We start from the raw sequence: 22,487 nt of genomic DNA, 5'->3' as shown, positions 1-22,487 counted from the left end.
TCACATCCCGAGAACTAATAAAAATAAACTAACAGACTCTTGCTTTCATCAAAAGATCAAAAAAAATTTATTTCGATCAAATTCTTCTTTCCTCGTGAAGAACCGCTTTCATATTAAATCTTCAGGAAGACGCAATGCAAATCAGAGGAATAAAATGGTCCCATTCCGGTTAAAAGGAAAACTGCAGAGTGACTCAGCATCAAACACCGCTGGATGGTGTGACGCGATTTTGTCCGGGCTACTTTGTAGTGAACTGCCTCATCCAACCGTGGAATGTGGAGTGTGTCCTCGGCTCAGGGTCTAAATACAAGCCTGGTAAAGATAGGCCTCAGATGCTGGCCTGTTGTTGTTGCTGATCAAACGCCTGGTCCATTCACTCGCTTTAAATAATTCTAAAGGAAACCCCCTTTGATGTAATTGCTGGTGATCCTTACTGGAAAAATTGCAAACAAAGCCCTGGAGTTCACTTCTGGAGGAATATCATTGAAAAACAGAGAAGTGATGTCTTATATAGAACCTTGCTTGGACCACACGTGGACTTACTGAGCACTATTCTGATTCGCATATTATACATAAGGATATTGAGGTACAGGAGAAGGAACAGACAAGATTTACTAGAATAAAGCCAGCACTGAGAGGTTCCAATTATCAGGAAAGATTGAGAAGGCTGGAGCTCTTTTCTTTCGAAAAGCGAAGACTCAGGGGTGACTTGAGAGAGGTATTGAAAATTATGAAAGGGTTCGATAGGTTATACGTAGAGAATATATTTCCACTTGTTGAGGGAGGGGTTGGGGGCGGGGGGAGGTCGGGATGGGTGTGGGGGAGACCAGAACTAGAGGCAATCAATTTGAGATAGTCACGAATAAATCTAATCAGGAATTCCGGAGAAACTTCTTCACCAGAGAGTAGTGAGAATGTGGAACTCGCTACCAGAGGGAGTGGGTGAGGTGAGTAGTGGAGATACATTTAAGGGGAAGCTGCATAAACATATGAGGGAGAAAGGAATAGAAGGAAATGCTGAAAGGTGGATATGAAGAGGGGTTCGGAGGAGAAACACCGCACGGAAAAGATGGGCCGAGTGGCATCGTTATGTGCCTTAAAATACTATGTGATTCTTATAAATATAAGTTGTTGTTGTTATATTGCAACATCAAATGACCTGTATGTTTATTGCAAAGATGTCATAACTGTCCAGTGAATTTTCCAGTGAACAGTTACAAACACAAATGCATTGTGTAACATTGCAATCAATGTTTGAAACTGCCTTTTCCGAGTCCTTCAATCAAACCTTAAGGAAATAGAATTATCCAAGGAATGCCGAACATTGAGTTCACGTGAGGCCACCCTAGCGTTTTGCGCCTTAGATTCAGTCAATGGAAACCTGGTCAATGAGACTGAGCAGAAATGAGGGCGGTGCACGGAAAGTTTAAATGGTCGGACTGAATTTAAAAGTGATTCAGTCATGCAGGTTCTGGATGTCTGCAGTGAATGAACGTGTTTGACCCATTAGAACTCAGCGTTAAATCTCCACGTGTCTTGTCTTATTGGTAGTAACAGACCAGTAACTAAAAATCAACATTAAACCGCACACAGCTTCATCCATCATTTTCCAGTCCCGGTGAAAACATGTTGTTTCAAGGATGTTGTACAACCTCTTTACAGAATAAATTATATTGGATTACATTCTGTACTCCTGGCTTTCACCTCTCAAACCAGCGACCTCTTCCACCTAGAAGATCAAGGGAACACCACCTCCTGCAAGTTCCCCTCCAAGTCACACATTATCGTGACTTGGAAATATATCGCCGTTCCTTCACTGTGACTGGGTTAAAATCCTGGAACTCCCTTCCTAACAGCACTGCGGATGTACCTTCATCACAGAGACTCCAGTGGTTCTGGAAGGCAGGTCACAAGCACCATCTCAAGGGGCAACTAGTGATGAGCAATAAATGCAGCACCGCCTGCCTCCCGACAATGAAATAAGCATTAACTGCGAAAATACTATTCAGCAGAATGATTATGGTGAAATTCACACCAATCGCTTTCCACCCCACTGTCTGAAGTACAATCTCATAAATCTCTTTATAGCCATTCTCCCATTTTGATCGCAGTGACGCGCAGGCGCTGACCACAGTGGGTCAAATGTCTGAGATGTGAGATCTACCAGGACACCGCACCCAAAATGGTGTCATACTTTCCATAGCTCGTCACACTTTCTACCGCATCTGAAGAGGCGCAACTCACTGTGACTGGGCTCAGGTCAATCGGCGCCCACTCCGCCTGCACAGACAAACTGCTGAGAGAGATCACGGGGAGAACTCACCCCGGCTCCGGCCTCAGGATGTTCAGAGAAGCTTTTTCTCTGATGCTCATTTTCCAAGTGCTCCGGGTTTACGGTGAGTGAGAATTCATAAGTGGAATCAGCCAGAGTCAGTGTTCACTAAGGTGAGAATGTGACCGAGTTATCCGGTAAAGGGATTGGGCCTGACAATATTAGTTTACTTTCCGCTCCTCTTATAAAGTGAAGAAAAGTAAAAATGGTGATTAAATAGAGTCAACAAGATCTAAAAGCAATAATGAGGTGTTCTTAAATTAAAGGCGATGTGTTTCAAAGCGGCTTCTTTCCATCTCTCAATAATCATCTGTAATGTTACAATAATCTCTGTAGTTGCAGATTCCGAGCCCTTTCTGTCTCAGAGTCCCTTCACAGTGACAGCTGAAGTTGGCCAGACGGTGGAACTAACCTGTAACCAAACTTACGAAGTGGAATTGGTGACTAGCTATTTCTGGTGCAAACAACTTGTGGGTGAAGCCCCGAAGCTAATCGAACTCTGTGATGGGACTGATTGTAAGTTTGTTTCTAAAAAAGGGAAAAACGAGCATGAATTGTTACTGGAAATTCGCAATGTCCAGGTGAATGACTCCGGGTCCTACTACTGCGCTGATATAGATGGCTATGCACCGCTCCAGAATGGACCCACACTGCTGGTTGGAGGTAAGAGAGTGAGCAAATTGAATCCAGATCATGCACAGCATTTTCATTTGGTGTAAGCTAATCGTTAACTGTGTACCAATCTGTGTCCAGACAGTTCCACTGACAAGACGGCGCTGCTGGTATTTGTCCCGCCGGGTGAGCTGCATTTGAGGGAAACCGTCCCCTTAGTGTGTTTGGTCAGTGGCGTTTCCTCCAAGCAGGTTGTTATTTTCTGGAACATTTCCGGCCAGCTCACCGAGGGACGGTGCGATTCCAGTACAATCCAGCCGGACGAGACCTACAGCATCAGAAGTCACGTAATGGTGTCGGGGGAAAGCTGGAGAAGCGGCGGTGTCTGTACTTGTATTGCTGAACTGGGGTCTCCGGGAAAATCCTGGACAAAGAGCGTGTCCATCTCCAAGGCAGTGTCAGGTGAGTTGGTAATTTGTACAATGAAGGCTTGTATTCAGCTTTAGCGTCAGTTGGAGGAGTTCACTCGCTTCTAAGCGCCTGCAATCTGTAAATCAAACATCTGCACGGGATAAACATTCATATAGAAATATAGCAGGACAAATAGTGTGTTCAGTCTGTTCAAATATGTTGAAAGAATTTAAGGTTATTCTCTGTCCCAGATGGAGATCTGTTCTTGGAAATACTTTCTCGGCTGAGTTTAGATTTGTGTGTGTCATCTTGGAATGATTGAATGACATAGAGCAGAAAGATCCCATTCGGCCCATCGAGCCTGTGCCGGTCCTTTGAAAGAGCTATCCAATCAGTCCCACCCTTTCCCCATAGCCCTGCAAAATTATCCCTTCCAGTAATAATTCGGTTCCCTTTTGAAAGTTATTATTGAATCTGCTTCCACCGCCCTTTCAGGAAGTGGATCATGGAGCGGATTTGAGTTAAATTCTACACTGAACCTGTTTTACGAGCAGAAAGCAGTGAAGCGATGAAATTGTTGGTAAACTGAATGCGTCTGCTGGGGTGAGATGATCTCTCATTTCCACCCGTTTCCTTTATCATTTCCCGGAACCTCCCTTATCAATCCTCAGTTTCCACGTAAAATCGATTGTAATTTAATTTTACTCTGTGATATCAGCAATTGGATATAACTTTAACCTCAGGATATGAGACTTGCCTGAAATCGGCTTCTTAAGAACTGTTCAAGTTTAACACTCTGGGTGCATGGACAGAAATCTTTGAAGCTGACAGGACAAGTTGAAATACCTGTTAAATGACATATTGGATCCTTGGCTTTATTAAGAGAGGAATTGAGTACAAGAGAAAGTTATACTTTATATATCACTGGTCAGGCCCCAGCTGGAAGGTTGTGTTCAATTCTGGGCGTCACACTTCATCAAGGAGTTCAAAGTCATAAGTACAGAGGATATTTACGAGAATCTGGAGAGACTGGAGAAACTGGGATTGTTCTACTTACAGCAGAGAAGGTTAAGAAGAGATTCAATTGAGGTGTTCAAAATCATGAAGGGTTATGATAAGAGTAAATAAGGAGAAACTGTTTCCACTGGCAAGAGATTCGGCAGACAGATTTAAGATAATTGGCAAAAGAACCAGAGGAGGAGAAGATGAGAATTTTTCTTTTAAGCAGCGAGTTGTTGGGATCTGGAATGCACTGCCTGAAGGGGTGATGGAAGCAGATCCAGTAACAACTTTCAAAAGTGAACTTGATAAATACTTGAAAGAATAGCATTCATAGGACTGTGGGGGAAGAACTGGGGGCTTATTGGAACTTATTGGATAGATCTTTCAAACGGCCAGCACAAGCACAATGGGCCGAATTGCCTCCTCCTGTGCTGTATGATTCTATCACTCAGTTTTGAAATAAAACATTGGCTTGATATTTTGAAATAGTAGTGCATTATAATTATGGGATAATGTTGATCGTGTTGTCTGCCAATTGATCTCAACTACCAAACATTGTGCAATTGATCCCATTCAATGCTTTCACTCGCCGAATATCAATAGCATTGGCTGTTTTTTTTTTTCATTTCACACCGCGAGATTGTAACTGGGTCAAGTTTCCCATCAGAGAATCCCAGAAAAGAATGCCTTTTAACCGAGCAGCAGTTTATGAGTGTTTTGTCTCTGTAGGGTCGTGCAAGCTGATCCTTCCCGCCGCCATAACCGGCGCCCTGGTCCTGGTTCTACTCTTGATCCTCATTTCCATTTGGATTCATAAAAGAGGCAGATCAGGTGAGGAATTAATGTCTATTCGGCATATTTTAATAATTGTTTGTTCAATGTGATTCCCTTCTCGCAATTTGAAATGCTAATTGCAGTTTATTGTTTTAGAAGAACGAGTCAGGAGGCCTCACAATGAAAAGTGAGTAACTGAACCATTTGTAAAATTCATCATTAATAGTGTCACTGTATTTAACACTGTGTCAAACCCAGTTAAACCCCAACACCCATTCCACTGGTATATGTTTATATATGTTGCATTATTTTAAGATTGAATCTAAGACCACTTCACTATTCTCTTCTCAATATTTATGGCACGTGACCCAGGAATTGCAGGAAGTAACACTTGCTTGATATTTTTGTCCGCTTACAGATTTAGCTTGAGAGAGAGAACGCAAAGAGGGGGGCAGAATGAGAGACGATGGGGTAAGTTGGATTGAAATGTTTATGTGGATTGAATATCAAAGGCGGGAAAACTAAAGGATCAAACAAGTGCATTTCCCACCTTCAAAATGTTCTCAATCGTGCTCCTCGCTGTTGGTCGCACAGAAAAGGCTAATTATTGATTATTAAAACTGGTAGTGATGGATCATATGGACAATAGAAGCCGAACATCAGCGTAAATCGTTTGAGTCCATCCGTTGGCGTTTTGGCGGCCATTGGCGTATTGGGGGATCATGGACGTAATGGGGGAAATTAAAGTATTGGTAACCATTGATGTATTATGAACAATTGCTGTATTGGGGGACCATTGGTGTACTGGGGACGATTGGTGTAATAGGGACCATTTGTGCATTGGGGGATCATTGGCATATAGGGGGAAAATTGAAGTAATGGATACCATTGGGGTATTGGAGAGCCATTGGTGTATTCGGGACCATTGGTGTATTGGGGAACATTGAATTAATGGAGAACATTGGTGATAATTGGTGTATTGGGGGAACATTGAAGTGATGGGGACCATTGAAGTATAGGGCACCATTGGAGCGTTGGTGAATCATTGGTGCACTGTGTATCTGTAATTAATTATGGATTATCCGGACTGGGATAATATTTCACTTCATATCTTAATCATTAATACACAGATGACAACCGACAAACTGAGGCGAAACGGACACATCAGGTAAGCTCAGTGAAACTGTTGTAATAATATACAGGAAGTTGATTTTTTAGGATAGGATCCACATGTCTCATGCTGGATATTTAACATGGTTAGCAGAGCAGGTAACAGTCTAGAGCATCTTCATTTGTTTCGAATTCCAATCGTCCCTCCAACTAGAAACAGATCATATCGCACAGCCCTCTCCCCATCGGCAATAGAAGGGCTGGTTAATCATCACGCCTCCGTCACACTTTACTATGGATTTCTAGCAGTTTCTGTTCCTATTTCTAGCCAGCTTCCTGCTATTTTTATTCTGTTTATCTCTACAGTGAGATTAGTCTCCCCTCCCCCACCTTCCATCTTCCTCCCTCCCCCCACCCCACCCCCCCCCCCCACCCCCCCCCCACCGAAGCGGGAAATGTTCCAGCATTATCCGCTGGAATTACTATGAAGATTTAGAATAAGACCACGCCCACGGTGGATTCACAGGTACATCGGGATAGTTTGACTAGCCGTGAACTATCTTTGAATGTTAATGTATAATATATTTTCCAGTCTCAGGATGGACCAACCTACGCCTCCTTGGAGTTTGCTGCATTGGAAAAGAGATCAAAAAAGAAGGCGGGTCGCAGATGAGAGCCCGAATGGTTTCTATCCGGTGAATTATGGAGGAGACAGAATTTTCAAAAGAACCCAGAGCCTTGCGGAAATAAGAATGGAGCCAAGAAAACTCCCATCGAATACATAAACTGTCTCCGTGCACTGGCCAGGGTTTACAAAGACTGTCCAGCTGTTTTTGCTAAATGTAAAATAACTTGTTTTGATAGTTGTTGAGGATATTTTACTGTGTTAGTGTAATTCAAGTGTAAAAAACATGAAGCAATGTATCAGGGGTTTTGCTGTTTGTGTTTTCTCTGAGGCTTTTCTGCTGATCCTGTAGCTCCAGTCACTGACAGGATTTTGTTTTTTGCCATCGATTGTATGTAAATAAAATAAATTATTCTTCGACTGTAACAATGCACCAGATGTTTGCATTGATCAATAATTTGCTGATAATTAAATGTCATCTGGATAAAACTTCAATTCCTATTGAACTGTCAGTATCAGTCCTGGATTGAAATACTGTTAGTGGCGAGTTTCCCTGTCTGAGATGGGATAGGCTTATTCATTTACAGAACAAAAACACAACAGGAGGAAAACACGGTCAGAGCTGCAGGAAATTGTACTTGCTTCCATTTTACCTGTGGATGGTGTGTTTTGCTTTGTGTGTAATTTCATAACTACATGTCAGAAACATATGCTGAGTGTAGTGTTTTTGAGAAGAGTAGGTAATTTTGAACCTCGGATTCCCAAAGCTTTCCATCACTGGGGCTTCCATCGCCTCATGACTGGGTCTGTTGTGGACTCATTAATAGAGATTTATTGCCATGTCAACCCCATTACGGTCGTATTATGTGACTAACAGGATGTGAGAAGGCGCTCCAAATGGAGTTTGGCCTTTTTCCATCTCTGACTGGTATGTATCTGATCCCAGCTTTCCACAGCTTTGCGATAAGATATTCAGTCAGACAGGGTATTACACCATGTGTGGTTATCGTGCTTTACCCATCAGAGTCAGATCAGTCTAAGTTTTCCCGTTCTGATTACTCTAGAATCAGCAGATACAACACGATGAGATTCAGAAGCAGTAAAAACATTTCCAGGCAAAGACTCTATCAACATCCATCTCCCAGAAACTGTCCAATAAATCTCATGAGGACTTGAATGAACTCTTACCAATCGAGTTCTTTTTAATGTGAAGTTAGATTGTATTTTATGGTTATATAAAGCAGAAGTAATTTCACGAGGACAATATTGGTGCAAAAGGGGTTAAAATATGAGCACATGTTGCAAGGACTAGGCTTCTATTCAATCGAGTACAGGAGGTTAATGGGTGATCTGATTGAGGGGTTTAAGATGATTAGCTGATTTGACAGGGTAGATGGAGAGAAATTAATTCCCCTGGTGGGGGGGAATACAGAACAGAGGAGTAGAACCTTAAAATTAGAGCCAGGCCATTCAGGGGTGATGTCAGGGAGCACGTCTTCACACAATGGGGAGTGGAAATTTGGAACCCTCTACTCTAAAAATGATTTTCAGGCTGTGTGCATTCCCTCTTGTTCGGAAAGTGTATTTAAGGGATGTGCAAACATGGAAGATGAATGGAGTAATGAGTCTCGTAACAAACTCACAGATTGATTAATCATCAGACCGACCATCTCAAGCCCAACTTCGTAATGTTTCTGAAATTGAAGGTGTATCGGAAATATATCACATCATTTCAGTAAAACATTGTTTGAATTTTACTCCTACATTTAACTTGTGTTTTTTTTTATGTGAGGAGTGAATTGTGTTATTAATGCAAATAATTCACATCACCAGCAAATCGTTTTAAGGTGTGATCTGCTTGGCAAAGTTAAAAATTATTTACAGTACATAAAGCAGGCCCTTCGGCCCAACTTCTCCGAGCTCGTGTTTCTGCGCACGAGCCTCATCCCACTCCTCTCTTCATCTCACCCTATCAACATATCCTTCTATTCATTTCTCCCTCGTGTTTATCCAGCTTCCCCTTAAATGTATCTCTGCTATTCACCTCAACCACTCCCTGTGGTCGCGAGTTCCACATTCTCACCACTCTCTGGGTAAAGACGTTTCTGCCGAATTCCCCATTGGATTTATTACTGACGATTATATTAATGGCCTCTATTTCCATTCCCGCCAGAGGAAACATCTTCTTTACGTCTACACTACCAAGTCCTTTCATAATTCTTAAAAACCTCTATCAGGTCACTCTCAGCCTTCCATTTTCTATGGAAAAGACCCCCAGTCTGTTGAATCTTTCCTGACAGTAATAACCTCGCAGTTCTGCTCTTATTCTCGTCTGCATATCTCCCACTTTGAAACCGCATGAATTTGTTGTATAAATGTGTAGTGCAAATTGTCCGAAGAGCGACAGTAATCACATCTGGGCTGAACGATTAAACAGCTGGAATCCCAAACGCACTGCTCGGGAATCAAACCTGTTTTATTGCGTACTCAACTTGGACACTCGTGCATTGCAAATATTATTTGAATTACATCCTACTCACGTGCTAGACAAAGATGCACAATGAACTAAATAAAACGCTAACACAAGCAACTAGAAATATGTCGAGATTAAGCCAAAAGCTCAAATTTCCGTTTTCCAAAGTGCGCTGCTTCTGTCAGCCGTTCAGCCTCCCCAGTAGGTGATGCAGCGGTCCTGTATTGCTCAGTCTCTCATCTGACTGGTTGTTAATTATTGAGTAACTGCAATAAGCCGGTAACAGAACTTGAGATCGCACTTCCAGGCTGCAACCGAAATGAGGGCAAAACAGAGGAAACTTTCTACAACAAGTCATATCCGGGAAGCAGACTGTGAGCGCTCGGTTTCCTGTCCAATCAGAGTGTGGGATCCGCATGAAACGCCAGGCGAGCATAAAGAGTCTATGAGAGAAAACAGAACACATTACCATAAGCCACACTATCATCAGAGGTACAGGAGGCGGCCATTCAGCCCCTCGAGTTTATTCCACCAATCATTTAGATCATGCCTGATCTGTATCTTAACTCCATCTACTCACCTTATTCAAGTAACCCTTAATCCCCTTACTCAACAGAACTCTATCAATCTCAGTTTTGACATTTTCAATTGACCATCAGGCTGAACAGCATTTTGGAGAAGAGTTCCAGATTTCCACTCCCCTTAATGTGAAGAAGTGCTACCTGACATCACCCCTGAACGGCCTGGCTCTAATTTAAGGTTCTGTGCCATTGGCATACGAAGTTTCCAGACTCATCTGCCAGTGACTACGAATGTCAAACCTTGGATTGAAACTCATTGAAAGGTATCTACACATGCGAAGCAACAGTTCCATTCATATTTACCTCCTTTTCTTGTGCATGTGGTCTGGAACCCGGCAATTTCTCATCACTGCTGCCTGATAGAGAGAGAAACTTAAACTGGGTCTAAATGTCCACATTTTACATTGAAACAGTCCGCTCTTGTTCTTATTTCCACGTTCAGCCTCAGGGTTCCTGCATTCCGCGCCCCTATGCAGCTCCGCTGGAGAGACAGACAGAATTCCCATCTTGATTACATTCATGCTCTTCCAACACATTCCTGTTGTGTCAAAGCAATCAGCAGCGATGGTGGGTCTGAACAGGCAAACACTGTGGCATATAGAATCCTTTAGGTTTTGATAAAGTTTGAAGAAGCATTGCACAGAGTACAGTTGGTATATCAAACAATAAAGAGGTGTGATCCATTGGCATTTTGTAAACATTGTAAATTGCAATCTTTCTCCCTCCGGATAGGATGCGTGGGGAAGTGTTTACTCCTCTGGAATTATGCACAATGTGCATTAACTGATGTTTTCCCAGTTACATTCAGAATAATGAATTCCATTGGAATTCATTGTAATGAGAGGGTCACTCCTTTTAACCTCTAGACATGTAATATGTTCAGCAAGGGGCTGTGTATTCAGGTTCTATATATACCTATAGTGAATGGACATTACATTAGCACCAGGCCATTAAGTGGTGATGTCCGGAAGCATTTCTTCCCACAAAAGGGAATGGAAATATGGAACCCTCTGCTCCGAAAAGGCTGTTCAGGCCGGGAGGGGTCCATTGAAAATTTCAGAACAGAAATAGGCACTTTTTGTGGGGTAAAGAAAAACCCATCTGGTTCACCAATGTCCTTTAGGGAAGGAAATCTGCTGTCCTTACTTGGTCTGGCCTACATGTGACTTCAGACCCACAGCAATGTGGTTAACTCTTACATGCCCTCCGAAATAGCCTAGCAAGCCATTCCGTTGTACCTAACCGCTACGAAGTCAATGAAAAGGAATGAAACCGAATGGACCACCTGGCATCGACATAGGCACCGGAAACGACAACGGCAAACCCAGCCCTGTCGACCCTGTTAAGTCCTCCTTCCTAACATCTGGGGGCTTGTGCCAAAGTTGGGAGAGCTGTCCCACAGACTAGTCAAGCAACAGCCTGACATAGTCATACTCACGGAATCATACCTTACAGGCAATGTCCCAGACACTGCCATCACTATCCCTGGGTATGTCCTGTCCCACCGGCAAGACAGAACCAGCAGAGGTAGTGGGAAATTGGTCTACAGTAGGGAGGAAATTGCTCTGGGAGTCCTCAACATCGACTCTGGACCCCATGAAGTCTCATGGCATCAGGTCAAACATGGACAAGGTAACCTCCTACTGATTACCACCTACTGCCCTCCCTCAGCTGATGAGTCAGGACTCCTCCATGTTGAACACCATTTGGAGGAAGCACTGAGGGTGGCAAGGGCACAAAATGATCTCTGGATGGGGGACTTCAAAGTCCATCACCAAGAGTGGCTCGGTAGCACCACTACTGACCGAGCTGCCGAGTACTAAAGGACATAGCTGCGAGTCTGGGTCTGCGGCATGTGGTGGGGGAACCAACACGAGGGAAAAACATACTTGACCTCGTCCTCACCAATATGCCTGCCGCAAATGCTTCTTTCCATGACTGTATTGGTAGGAGTGACCACCGCACAGTCCTTGTGGAGACGAAGTCCCGCCTTCACATTGAGGATACCGTCCATCGTGTTGTGTGGCACTATCATCGTGCTAAATGGGATAGATTTCAAACAGATCTAGCAATGCAAAACTGCGCATCCATGAGGCGCTGTGGGCCATCAGCAGCAGCAGAATTGTACTTAACCACAATCTGTAACCTCATGGCCTGGCATATCCCCCACTCTACCATTACCATCAAGCCAGGAGACCAACCCTGGTTCAATGAAGAGTGCAGGAGGGCATGCCAGGACCAGCACCAGGCACACCTCAAAATGAGGTGTCAGCCTGGTGAAACTACAACCCAGGACTACTTGCATGTTAAACTGCATAAGCAGCATGCGATAGACAGAGCTCAGCGATCCCATAACCAACGGATTAGATCTAAATTCTGCAGTCCTACCACAGCCATTCGTGAATGGTGGTGGACATTGAAACAAATAACTGGAGGAGGTGGCTCCACAAATATCCCCATCCTCAAAGATGGGGGAGCACAGCTAATCAGTACAAAATATAAGGCAGAAGCATTTGAAACAATCTTCGGCCAGAAGTGCCAAGTTGATGATCCAAATCGGCCCCCTCCTGAAGTCCCCAGCATTAAAGATGCCAGACTTCAGCCAATTCGATTCACTCCACGTGATATCAAGAAATGACTGAAGGCACTGGGTACTGCAAAGGCTATGGATCCTGACAATATTCCAGCAGTAGTACTGAAGACCTGTGCTCCAGAACTTGCCGCACCCCTAGCCAAGCTGTTCCAGTATAGCTACAACACTGGCATCTACCCAGCAATGTGGAAACTTACCCAGGTATGTCCTGTACACAAAAAGCAGGGCAACTCCAACCCAGACAATTACCGTCCCATCAGTCGACACTCAATCATCAGTAAAGTGATGGAAGGTGTCATTAACAGTGCCATCAAGCAGCACTTGCTTAGCAATAACCTGCTCAGTGACGCTCAGTTTGGGTTCCACCAGGGCCACTCAGCTCCTGACAGCCTCGGTTCAAACATAGACAAAAGAGCTGAACTCAAGAGGTGAGGTGAGAGTGACTGCCCTTGACATCAAGGCAGCATTTGACCGAGTATGGCATCAAGGAGCTCTAGCAAAACTGGAGTTAATGGGAATGAAGGGGAAAACTCTCTGCTGGTTGGAGTCATACCTAGTGCAAAGAAAGCTGGCTGTGGTTGTTGTAGGTCAATCATCTGAGCTCCAGGACATCACTGCAGGAGTTCCTCAGGGTAGTGTCCTCTGCCCAACCATCTTCAGCTGCTTCATCAATGACCTTCTTTCAATCATAAGGTCAGAGTGGGGATGTTCGCTGATGAATGCACAATGTTCAGCACCATTCGCAACTCCTCAAATACTGAAGCAGTCCGTGTAGAAATGCAGCAAGACCTGGACAATATCCAGGCTTGGACTGATAAGTGGCAAGTAACATTTGCGCCACACAAGTGCCAGACAATGACCACCTCCAACAAGAGAGAATCTAACCATCTCCCTTTAACATTCAATGGCATTACCATCGCTGAATCCCCCACTATCAAAATTCTAGGGGTTACCATTGACCAGAAACTGAACTGGAGTAGCCATTTTAATACCGTGGCTACAAGAGCCAGTCAGAGGCTAGGAATCCTGTGGCGAGTAATTCACCTCCTGACTCGCCAAATCCTGTCCACTGTCTACAAGGCACAAGTCAGGAGTGTGATGGAATACTCTCCACTTGCCTGGATGGGTGCAGCTCCAACAACATCCAGAAGCTCGTCATCATCCAGAACAAAGCAGCCCGCTTGATTGGCACCCCATCCACAACATTCACTCCCTCCACCACCGACGCACAGTGGCAGCAGCGTGTACCATCTACAAGATACACTGAAGCAACGCACCAAGGCTCCGTCGACAGCACCTTCCAAACCCGCGACCTCTACCACCTCTAAGGACAAGAACTGCAGATGCATGGGAACATCACCACCTGCAAGTTCCCCTCCAAGTGACACACCATCCTCACTTGGAACTATATCGCCGTTCCTTCACTGTCACTGGGTCAAAATCCTGGAACTCCCTCCCTAACAGCACTGTGGGTGTACCTACCTCACATGGACTGCAGCGGTTCAAGAAGGCAGCTCACCACCACCTTCTCAAGGGCAATTAGGGATGGACAATAAATGCTGGCATAGCCAGTGACGCCCACATCCCATGAATGAAATAAAAAAATTAAGGGATAGGGAACCAAGGCAAGGAGATGGAGTTAAGAGACAGATCAACCATGATCTCATTGACTGGTGGAACAAATCCAAGAGTTTGACCCTGAATATATCACCCCATCTCAGTGAACCATTGTTTACCTCACACATTTGCCAGATTTTCTCATGTGAAAAGCGGATTGTGTTAACGTTTGTGAATTCTTCGCATCACTAGCAAACTGTTTTCAGTCACAGCTGATGGATTCTGATTTAAGAAATATTAGACACTGACATTTACTTGGACGTGTACTAGAAGGGAACTAATTTTCAGAGTCAAGGTCAGATCTCTAGTATGTGAGACTAAATTGCATTGCTCTTTCTAAATGCCGGCATATGTGCTGTGTCTGTAGTTCAATGATTCTAATAGGAGGTGAAACCCATCACAATTTTGCTGCCTAAATCACTAAACTGCAATATCAAAGAGAAGGTTGATTTAAAATATTGTGTTTGAAGAGTAAATGTAACAGTCTTCACTCCCAGGACACAATCACAGAAAGCTCGGCTTCACTAGCACTGCAGCTTGAACATTAATGCAGCTTAAATCCCGAGTCAGTGTCTGAACTCTCCTGTCGGTCCTGCTGGCCACTTTTAGCCCGCACACATGTGCTCTCTAAATGTATTTGAAAATAATTCTGGGAGATATCCTGAGCGCATCTAGACTGAACTGTCAAACAACTGGAATCACAAACCTATCATTGGATTTCAATTCTCTTTTATTGTAATTGTAACTCGGACACTGATACATTGTCAAGATTGTTTGAATTATATCCCGCTCACATGCTGTATAAAGATGCACAATACAATTAAAAATCACCAATCCAAGAAAGCGGAAACACGTAGAGACTGAACTGAAACTGCAACCGATATATCATCGTTAGAATAGCGGATATTCAGAGGTAATTCACAGATTCCGTTTTGGGTTCAGTCGGAAAGTTGTGCCCAAATTTGGCTGAATTGCACTTGTTCGACTTAAAGACTCTCGGGCCAAACAGTGGAAACTTTCTGCAGCACGTCATATCCGGGAAGCAGAGCGTGACCGCTCGCTTCCTTTTGCCATCAGAATGTGGGATTCTCGTTAAACGCCAAGCGAGCGTAAAGTGTCTGTGAGAGAAAACAGAAACCATTACCGTAACCCAGACAATCATCATAGGAACAGGAGGAGGCCATTCAGCCCCTCCAGTCTGTTTCGCCATTCAATTAGATCATTGTTGATCTGTATCCAAACTGCATCGACCCGCATTGGTTCTGTAACCCTTAATTCCCTTACCCAACAAAAATCTATCACTCACGGTTTTGACATTTTCCATTTGACCCCAATATCGACGGCTTTTTGGCGGAGACAGTTCCAGATTCCCACTCCCCTTTGTGTGAAGAAGTGCTTCCTGACATCAACCCTGAACATCCTGGCTCTAAATTTTAGGTACTGCCCCCCTTGTATGCGAAGATTGTAGACTCATATGACAATAACTATGAATATTAAAACTTGGATTAAAAATCAGTGGAATGTAATAGTAACAATTTCATTCATATTTACCTCCTTTTCTTGTGCACGTGGTCTGGAATCCGGCAGTTCCTCATCACTGTTCATGGTGCCTGATAGAAAGAGAAACTTAAGCTGTCCACATTTCACACTAAACCAGTTTGCCAACATATAAAGACCAAATAATGAAGTAATAAATGGATGGATTGAGAGCGCCGCGGAGTTGCAGCACCTCCCGACAATCGGTACCTGACTGCCGCTTCCTGCAGCTTCTTCCCGCGGTGAACACAACCATCCCGAGAAGGAGAAACGCCGCCGCCGACAAACTCCCGCAAATCGGTAAATCGCAGGAGGTGTCTAGTGGTGAGTTTGCAAAAAAAAAGTCATTAAATAAGTTTGTGAAAAATTGTTAAACAAGTGAAGAAATTTGGCAAAACTGAATGTGTAATTTAAACGCAAATCAGAAATAGGTTTTGCATCTTCCACCATCCGTAAATGGACCAGATATTTATAGCAGTCTGTTTAACCAGGAGACAGATGGAGCGATAGAGACAGAGCGATCGAAATACATACATAGAGAGAGATCGAGTTATATAGATCAGTAAATAGAGATGGATAGGTTGATAGATCTAGATATATAGTGGGAGAGTTAGATAGAAAGATAGATACAGAGTTAGATACATGCATGGATGCAAAGATAGATACAGAAATAGAGATTCCAGAGAGTCCGATGGACGATAGATATTGAGACAGATAGAGAGATAGATAGAGCAAAGGTACAGAGACAGATAGAGAGTCAGAGTAGAGAGATGGATACAGACATAGATGGATAGAGCAGGAATCTTATACCACACTTTTTAACCAGAACAGAAATGGATGCATAGATAGATAGACAGATAGATAGATAAATAAGGTATCATATACCACACAGTTTAACTAAGACAGACCCAAATTTGCCGGATGGTAAGTGGATAGACAGACAGGCAGATTAGTTGATAATTATATACAGACATGCGGCAAGAAAGCGGCGGACTGGAAATATAATCACGTCTTCCAACTTTATGCACTGACCAATCCGAGACTGATCTCCAACCATGAAAGTATGGCCCAGCTGAACATTATAACTTAAGAAAGGGGAACAGGAGTAGGCCATTCGGCCCCTCGAGGCTGTTCCATCATTCAATAAGATCATGGTTAATCTTCTGCCTCAACTACATTATCCCGTCGAATCCCCACATTCCTTAATTTCCTTAGTGCCCAATAATCTACGAATCTCTGTCATGAATATACTCAATGTCTGAGCACCCACAGCTCTCTGGGGTAGAGAAGACAGATGGACAAACATACAGAAAGATAAACACTGAATATTGAGAGATATGCGATAGGTCGATGATGAGATCATTATGTATGGACACGTAGAAAGACAGAGGTTCGTAGTGTACAAAGTTTTACAGTTATAAAATCAGCCTCACATCAGCATTAAATACATTAGTAAAGGGTCACTGTTAAGAGTTACCTCTCTGAGATGAGACACTTTCACTGATAAGATTCTCTGTAGAGTTGATTTGAACAGTGCAAGTACAGACAACACCGCTGCTCCAAGTTTCCGCCGGGACACTGATGTGACTCCTGATACTGTATGTCCCGTCTGGATCTATTGTCCCGGAATCGGTCTGTCCCTCGGCAACCTGTCCGGAAACATTCCAGTGGATGGGAAGGGAATGGGGAGACAGGCCTCTTACCAAACACATCAACGGGACCCTTTCCATGGAGGAAATTTCAGCCGGCGGCGGAGTTAAGAGAAATACGGCCGGGGGACCCTCTAAAGTGGGTAAATAAAACCGAACCCAGATTAACAGTTTTAAAAAACACATTTTAATTGATTTGTCAATGTCTAACTGAATGAAATATTCGTGAAGATTTACCTGCAACCACCAGCTTGGAGCCATTTCCAAATATTCGGGCCATGTTCTGTGAATTGCGGGTTGCACAGTAATACATCCCAGAATCATTTCTCTGTACATTTGAAATCACCAGAGCATAATTAGCCGAATTATCATCAACCTCACCGGAAAACCTTCCATCTGGAGGGTAGTGTTTGCTCACTTTGTAAACGAGCTGCATGTCCCTCCTGTGCTGCTGTCTGTACCAGAAGATATAGCCAGCTCCTGCCCTCTCGGGGTGGCAATTCAGTTTAACACGGCTTCCCACGGAGTCTATTTGCATCGGCGGAGACTGGGGCAAGACTGTCTGACAGACAACAACTGAACAGGAGACAAAACATATTCACATCATGTTATCGACCCCCGAACACAAGCTTTGGCCAAGATAAATAAAAGTCTAAAAATTGCATCGAAAAGCGCATGGACAGCACATGAGGGAAAATCGGGGGGCCCCGCGCGCAATGAAAGTCCTGGGTAACTAAATGCTCACCGTGCTGGTTGCGCTGCTTTTACCCTCACTATCCAAAGGCGCAGACCGAGTCCATTCACTGCCAAATCTAGTTTTCTCACTGGGGAGGAACATGGAAACTGCCTGAAGTTGAGACTTAAAGAGCCTGTTTCAAAGTCACATTTTCCAGCTATGATTTTCCTCATCTACCAGGAGGAAATTCAGTTTCAGATTAATTTCATTCACGGGTGTTAGTGATCCAATTCCATGTTCCTGTATTGTCATTGACTGGAGAACATAGTTTTCAATTTAGCTGAATAAAATCTTTTTTTAATTAAAATTGTGCAATTACAACTTATCCAATCCCACAGTGCAGGAAGAGGCGATTCTGCCCATCATGCCTGTGTCCATCCTGCTCTTTCCCCTATCGCCCTGCAAAATTTTCCCCTTCAAGTATTTATCAAATTCCCTTTTGAAAGTTACTATTGAATCTGCTTCCACCGCCCTTTCAGGCAGCGCGTTCCAGATCACAACAACTCGCTGTGTTAAAAAAAAATCTCCTCATCTTCCCCTCTGGCTATTTTACCAATTATCTTCAATTTGTGTCCTGTGGTTACCGACCCTGCTGCATCAAAACCTTCTTATTTCCTCTGTCCAAACCTTTCTCCACTCTGACAGAACGTGTCAGGATATCTCACCCTGGATGAGATGGGACAATGCGCAGACACCGAGGAAGCTCATTGTCCGTGACCCAGATGCTGATCTCTGAGCTATCAGTCAGTAACTCACTGATAACTTGCTGTCGTTAGATCAGTGCTCCAGTAGCTGTGAAATGAAGAGCGGGTGGATTGCGTAATCTGGCATCTGTGTTTTGTAATAAATGCACGACTGGGCTGGCAAATAGTGCCGAGGTCGACAGCTCTCTGTGGTTTTCCTGTTTTTTCAAGATCGAGGGCTGACACGTACACATACAGTATCTGTTTTACAAAAAGACCCACGTTTCTACACAGATTCGTTAGACCACACTTGTAGTTACAGTGCACAGTCCTGGCATCCACATTATAGAAAGGATATAGAGGCACTAGAGAAGGTGCAATAAAGATTAACAAAGATGATACTAGAACTGAAAGGTTGTAAATATCAGGAAAAGTGAACTGGCCCTTTCTCCAGAAAGTGCCATACAATTAACAGCATAGAAACAGCTATTCAGCTCATCTGGACCATGCTGGTGATGATGCTCCAGACGAGCAGCCTCCCACCCCTCTTCATCTCACCCCACCAGCATATCCACTATTCTTTTCTCTCTCATGTGTTTATCCAGCTTCCCCTTAAATACATTTCTGCTATTCACCTTCGCCATTTCCTGTGGTAGCCAGTTCCACATTCTCACCACTCTCTAGGTAAAGAAATTTCTCCTGAATTCCCCATTGTATTTATCAGTGACTGTATTATATTTATAGCCCCTAGTTCCTGTCTGCACAAGTGGAAACATATTCCCTACTGTTAGACAACAGTGTATAGCATCCATTAAGACTGATCTGTAACAGGGGTGAGCACAGGTTTCAGGAATGGAGAACCCAGAGCCAATGAAGAAGGGTTAAGAATGTAAATCAGAAACATATAAGGCTCAAGGACAGAGCAAGAAACAGACTTGACAGGAACTAGGGGCTATAAGTATAATACTGTCACTGATAAATCCAATGGGGAATTCAGGAGAACATGAAATGACTAGATTTTGGAAAAGGTGCAGCCCTAACATTAATGTGCGCAAATGAATTATTTCACAGTATGCATTTCTGTTTTAATTATAATTGATGTATGTGTAACCAATAAACAGGGAACCGAAAGTTCAAGAGACTGGCATAAGCCAAATGCAACTTAATGCTGTATATAATCCCCATTCTTTAATTTCAGGAACCATTCAGGTATTCACTGTTCACAAAAGTGAATCTGGATAAATAAAATTAACTGACAGAATACCTCACTGCCAAATCTAAACTACAGCTTGAGTACTGTGTACTGTTCTGGTTACTACATTACAGGTAAGACGTGATTGCACTGGAAAGGGTGCAAAGGAGATTTACGAGGACGTTGCCAGGAGTGGAGAATTTTAGCTGAGAGGGAATATTGGACAGGCTTCGAACAGAGGAGGCTGAGGGCTGTCTTAATTAAAGTGTATAAAATTATGAGCCGAGACAGTGTAAATAGGGACGACCCATTTACCTTAGAAGGGGGGTCAAAAAACAGGGAGCATAGATTTTAGGTAATTGACGGCAGGATCAGAAGGGAGATGAGGAAATGTTTTTTTTCTCCCAGAAGGGTGATAGGGACCTGGAACTCACTGCTGAAGGGTGGTAGAGGCAGAAACTCTCACCACATTTAAAAGTACTTGAATTGCCATTGGTTTGCTATTGTTATCATGGTTTTTGTGCTGGTAACTGTCCATAGAGGAACTGGCAGCTTAGACCGGAAATGTGAATTTCTCGAGAGAGTGCTACTGTTTGGTGCACTCTTGTGTTGAAGGTGAGGTAGCACTAGCCTAAAAGGCTAATTTTCGCTGCAGTCTATTCCCTCCAGTCGTGGTTCCTCAGTAATTTGCAGGTCGGATGGTTTCTTAAAGAGTCTGAGAACAGTGTCCCTATCAGCCATCCCCAGTAATGCAAAAGAACTAGTGGGTTATTGCTCAGGTGAAATCTGATACAATCGAAACAGCGGAGACATGCTCTTCATTGCAGGATTCCCGGGCATTTACCATTTCATAAGAACAGGCGGAGGCCATTCTGCTCCTCGGGCCTGTTCCCACATTCAATTAGATAATGCCTGATCTGTGTCCTAATACTATTGACCTGCCGTGGTTTATTATCCCTTAATCACCTTACCCAATAAAAATCTATCCACCTCAGTTTTGAAAATTTCAATTGACCAACTTTTGTAGAGAAAGAGTTCCAGAGTTCCACTACCTTATGTGTAAATAAGTGCTTCCAGACATCATCCCTGAACGGCCTGGCTCTAATTTTAATGTTGTGCCGCTTGGTCTGGACTCCCCCACCAGAGGAAATAGTTTGACTCTGTCTACCCTATCAGTTCCTTTCAGCACCTTAAGCACTTTAAATAGACCACCCCTCAACACTGCCCCTGGAGTCTCTAAAGTCTGTGGAGAGGGACGGAGCCACAGTTGCCCCTGTTTAGCACTCGGGCTACCCTCACCACAAGAGGGCAGAGTACCATGTCAAGCAGGAAGTGACAACTTGGTTTAGTTCTGTCTGCAGTGCCTGCAGAATCTGGGAGCAGATGGAAGAGGAGGGAGAATATTTAAAGGAAGCTGCCAAGGTGAGACTATGCTCACACATTCTTGTAAAGCATAATTCCAAATAAGGCTAAGCAATGAGACTGGGATCATTAACACTTTACGAGTACATCATCGACAAAGCATTTGCAAACATGACCTATCTACTGAAAAAGAGAACTCATATCGGGGTACCGAGAAATGACTGTACCATGCATTTAGTCATGATGCTCTACGAAGAATTTCTTTGCACATAGCTCTTTATGGAATAAGGATTTCACAGCAGCTCGGGCAGTTTCACATTTATAAGTGATACAGAAATGCCTACAGTAAAAAAATTCATTATCTCTCATTAATGTTCATCTCTTCCTTTTCTAAAATCCAGTTAATTCTGGTTCCCGTCTGCCTCTTGCACAGTCCTTGAGCCTTATCTTGTGTTTGACAGTCTTAAACTTTCATGGGCCCTCAATTCTCCAACCCTCAAATATCTACCCATTCATAGATAGATACAGGTCAACCTTAATGGATCCTCTCCACTTTTGCCCAACATTACTCAATACTTTCCGTCATGTAATAGCTTGAGACGAGAGCACATACTTTTTACAGGAAACCGCACATTGATTTAAACACATCCGGACCAAGATTGCAAGCCACTACGGTTGCTTGGCAACCTTTTACTTACTAACCTTTCCCCCACACCAAGATCTCAGACAGCCATTCAATATTTCTTGCATCCCTATGTTTCATTCTGAGTTTTGAGTTTGGTGGTGTCTCTCCTTGCCCCACTCAGATTGCCCTTCTAGAATCCCTGCTACTCTATTGCATAGTTTGCAGTTCATTTAAACCTTGAGCTTCCACTTGGTGTCAGAGTCTCTCTTGGCCCTAGGAAGGGGTTACTTATCTTTCTATACTCAATGTTGATTAAAATAAAGTTTATATCTGAAATATTACCATTTCTTTACCATGGCTAACCTGTTACGTATTTATTGCACTTCATCTATCTCCTTCTCAGTCTCTCTAGCTGCCTCTCCCTCTGTATCACTATCTTACTTTTCAGCTATTTGGCTCTCTTGTTCTCTGACATTAGACCTGTCTGCCCTCTCGGGTGAAGGTAAAGATCGAATGGTAACTATTGTACGAAGAGCAGGGGGAGTTCAATATTGATCATTCAAACAACATCACT

General features: G+C 43.5%; 1 protein-coding gene and 1 gene segment (V, D, J or C); one reads left to right on the top strand and one right to left on the bottom strand.

Moving 5' to 3' along the window:
* Nucleotides 1-813: 813 nt before the first annotated feature.
* On the top strand, nt 814-7,361 carry LOC137356738 (immunoglobulin kappa light chain-like). Of its 2 annotated transcripts, none has more exons than XM_068022467.1 (8): nt 814-2,396; nt 2,669-2,995; nt 3,086-3,406; nt 5,087-5,188; nt 5,291-5,318; nt 5,550-5,602; nt 6,262-6,299; nt 6,834-7,361. In XM_068022467.1, the coding sequence occupies exons 1-8, from the start codon at nt 2,342-2,344 to the stop codon at nt 6,912-6,914; spliced, it is 1,005 nt and encodes a 334-aa protein (XP_067878568.1). In that variant the 5' UTR covers nt 814-2,341; the 3' UTR covers nt 6,915-7,361. The 2 variants fall into 2 exon arrangements, with proteins under 2 accessions (XP_067878568.1, XP_067878567.1); XM_068022466.1 differs by having other exon boundaries at nt 815-2,396; nt 5,288-5,318.
* Nucleotides 7,362-14,860: 7,499 nt separating this feature from the next.
* Nucleotides 14,861-18,871, bottom strand: LOC137356750 (immunoglobulin gamma-1 heavy chain-like). The segment is given in 7 exon segments: nt 14,861-15,248; nt 15,682-15,740; nt 15,877-15,984; nt 17,144-17,449; nt 17,553-17,891; nt 18,061-18,139; nt 18,717-18,871. Coding segments are annotated over 5 exon segments (819 nt in total).
* Between the last annotated feature and the right edge of the window lie 3,616 nt (nt 18,872-22,487).

This window comes from Heterodontus francisci, chromosome 46 (genome assembly GCF_036365525.1).
Source record: "Heterodontus francisci isolate sHetFra1 chromosome 46, sHetFra1.hap1, whole genome shotgun sequence".
In the NCBI taxonomy this organism is placed as follows: domain Eukaryota; kingdom Metazoa; phylum Chordata; class Chondrichthyes; order Heterodontiformes; family Heterodontidae; genus Heterodontus; species Heterodontus francisci.
This window is presented reverse-complemented; position numbering and strand designations above follow the sequence as displayed.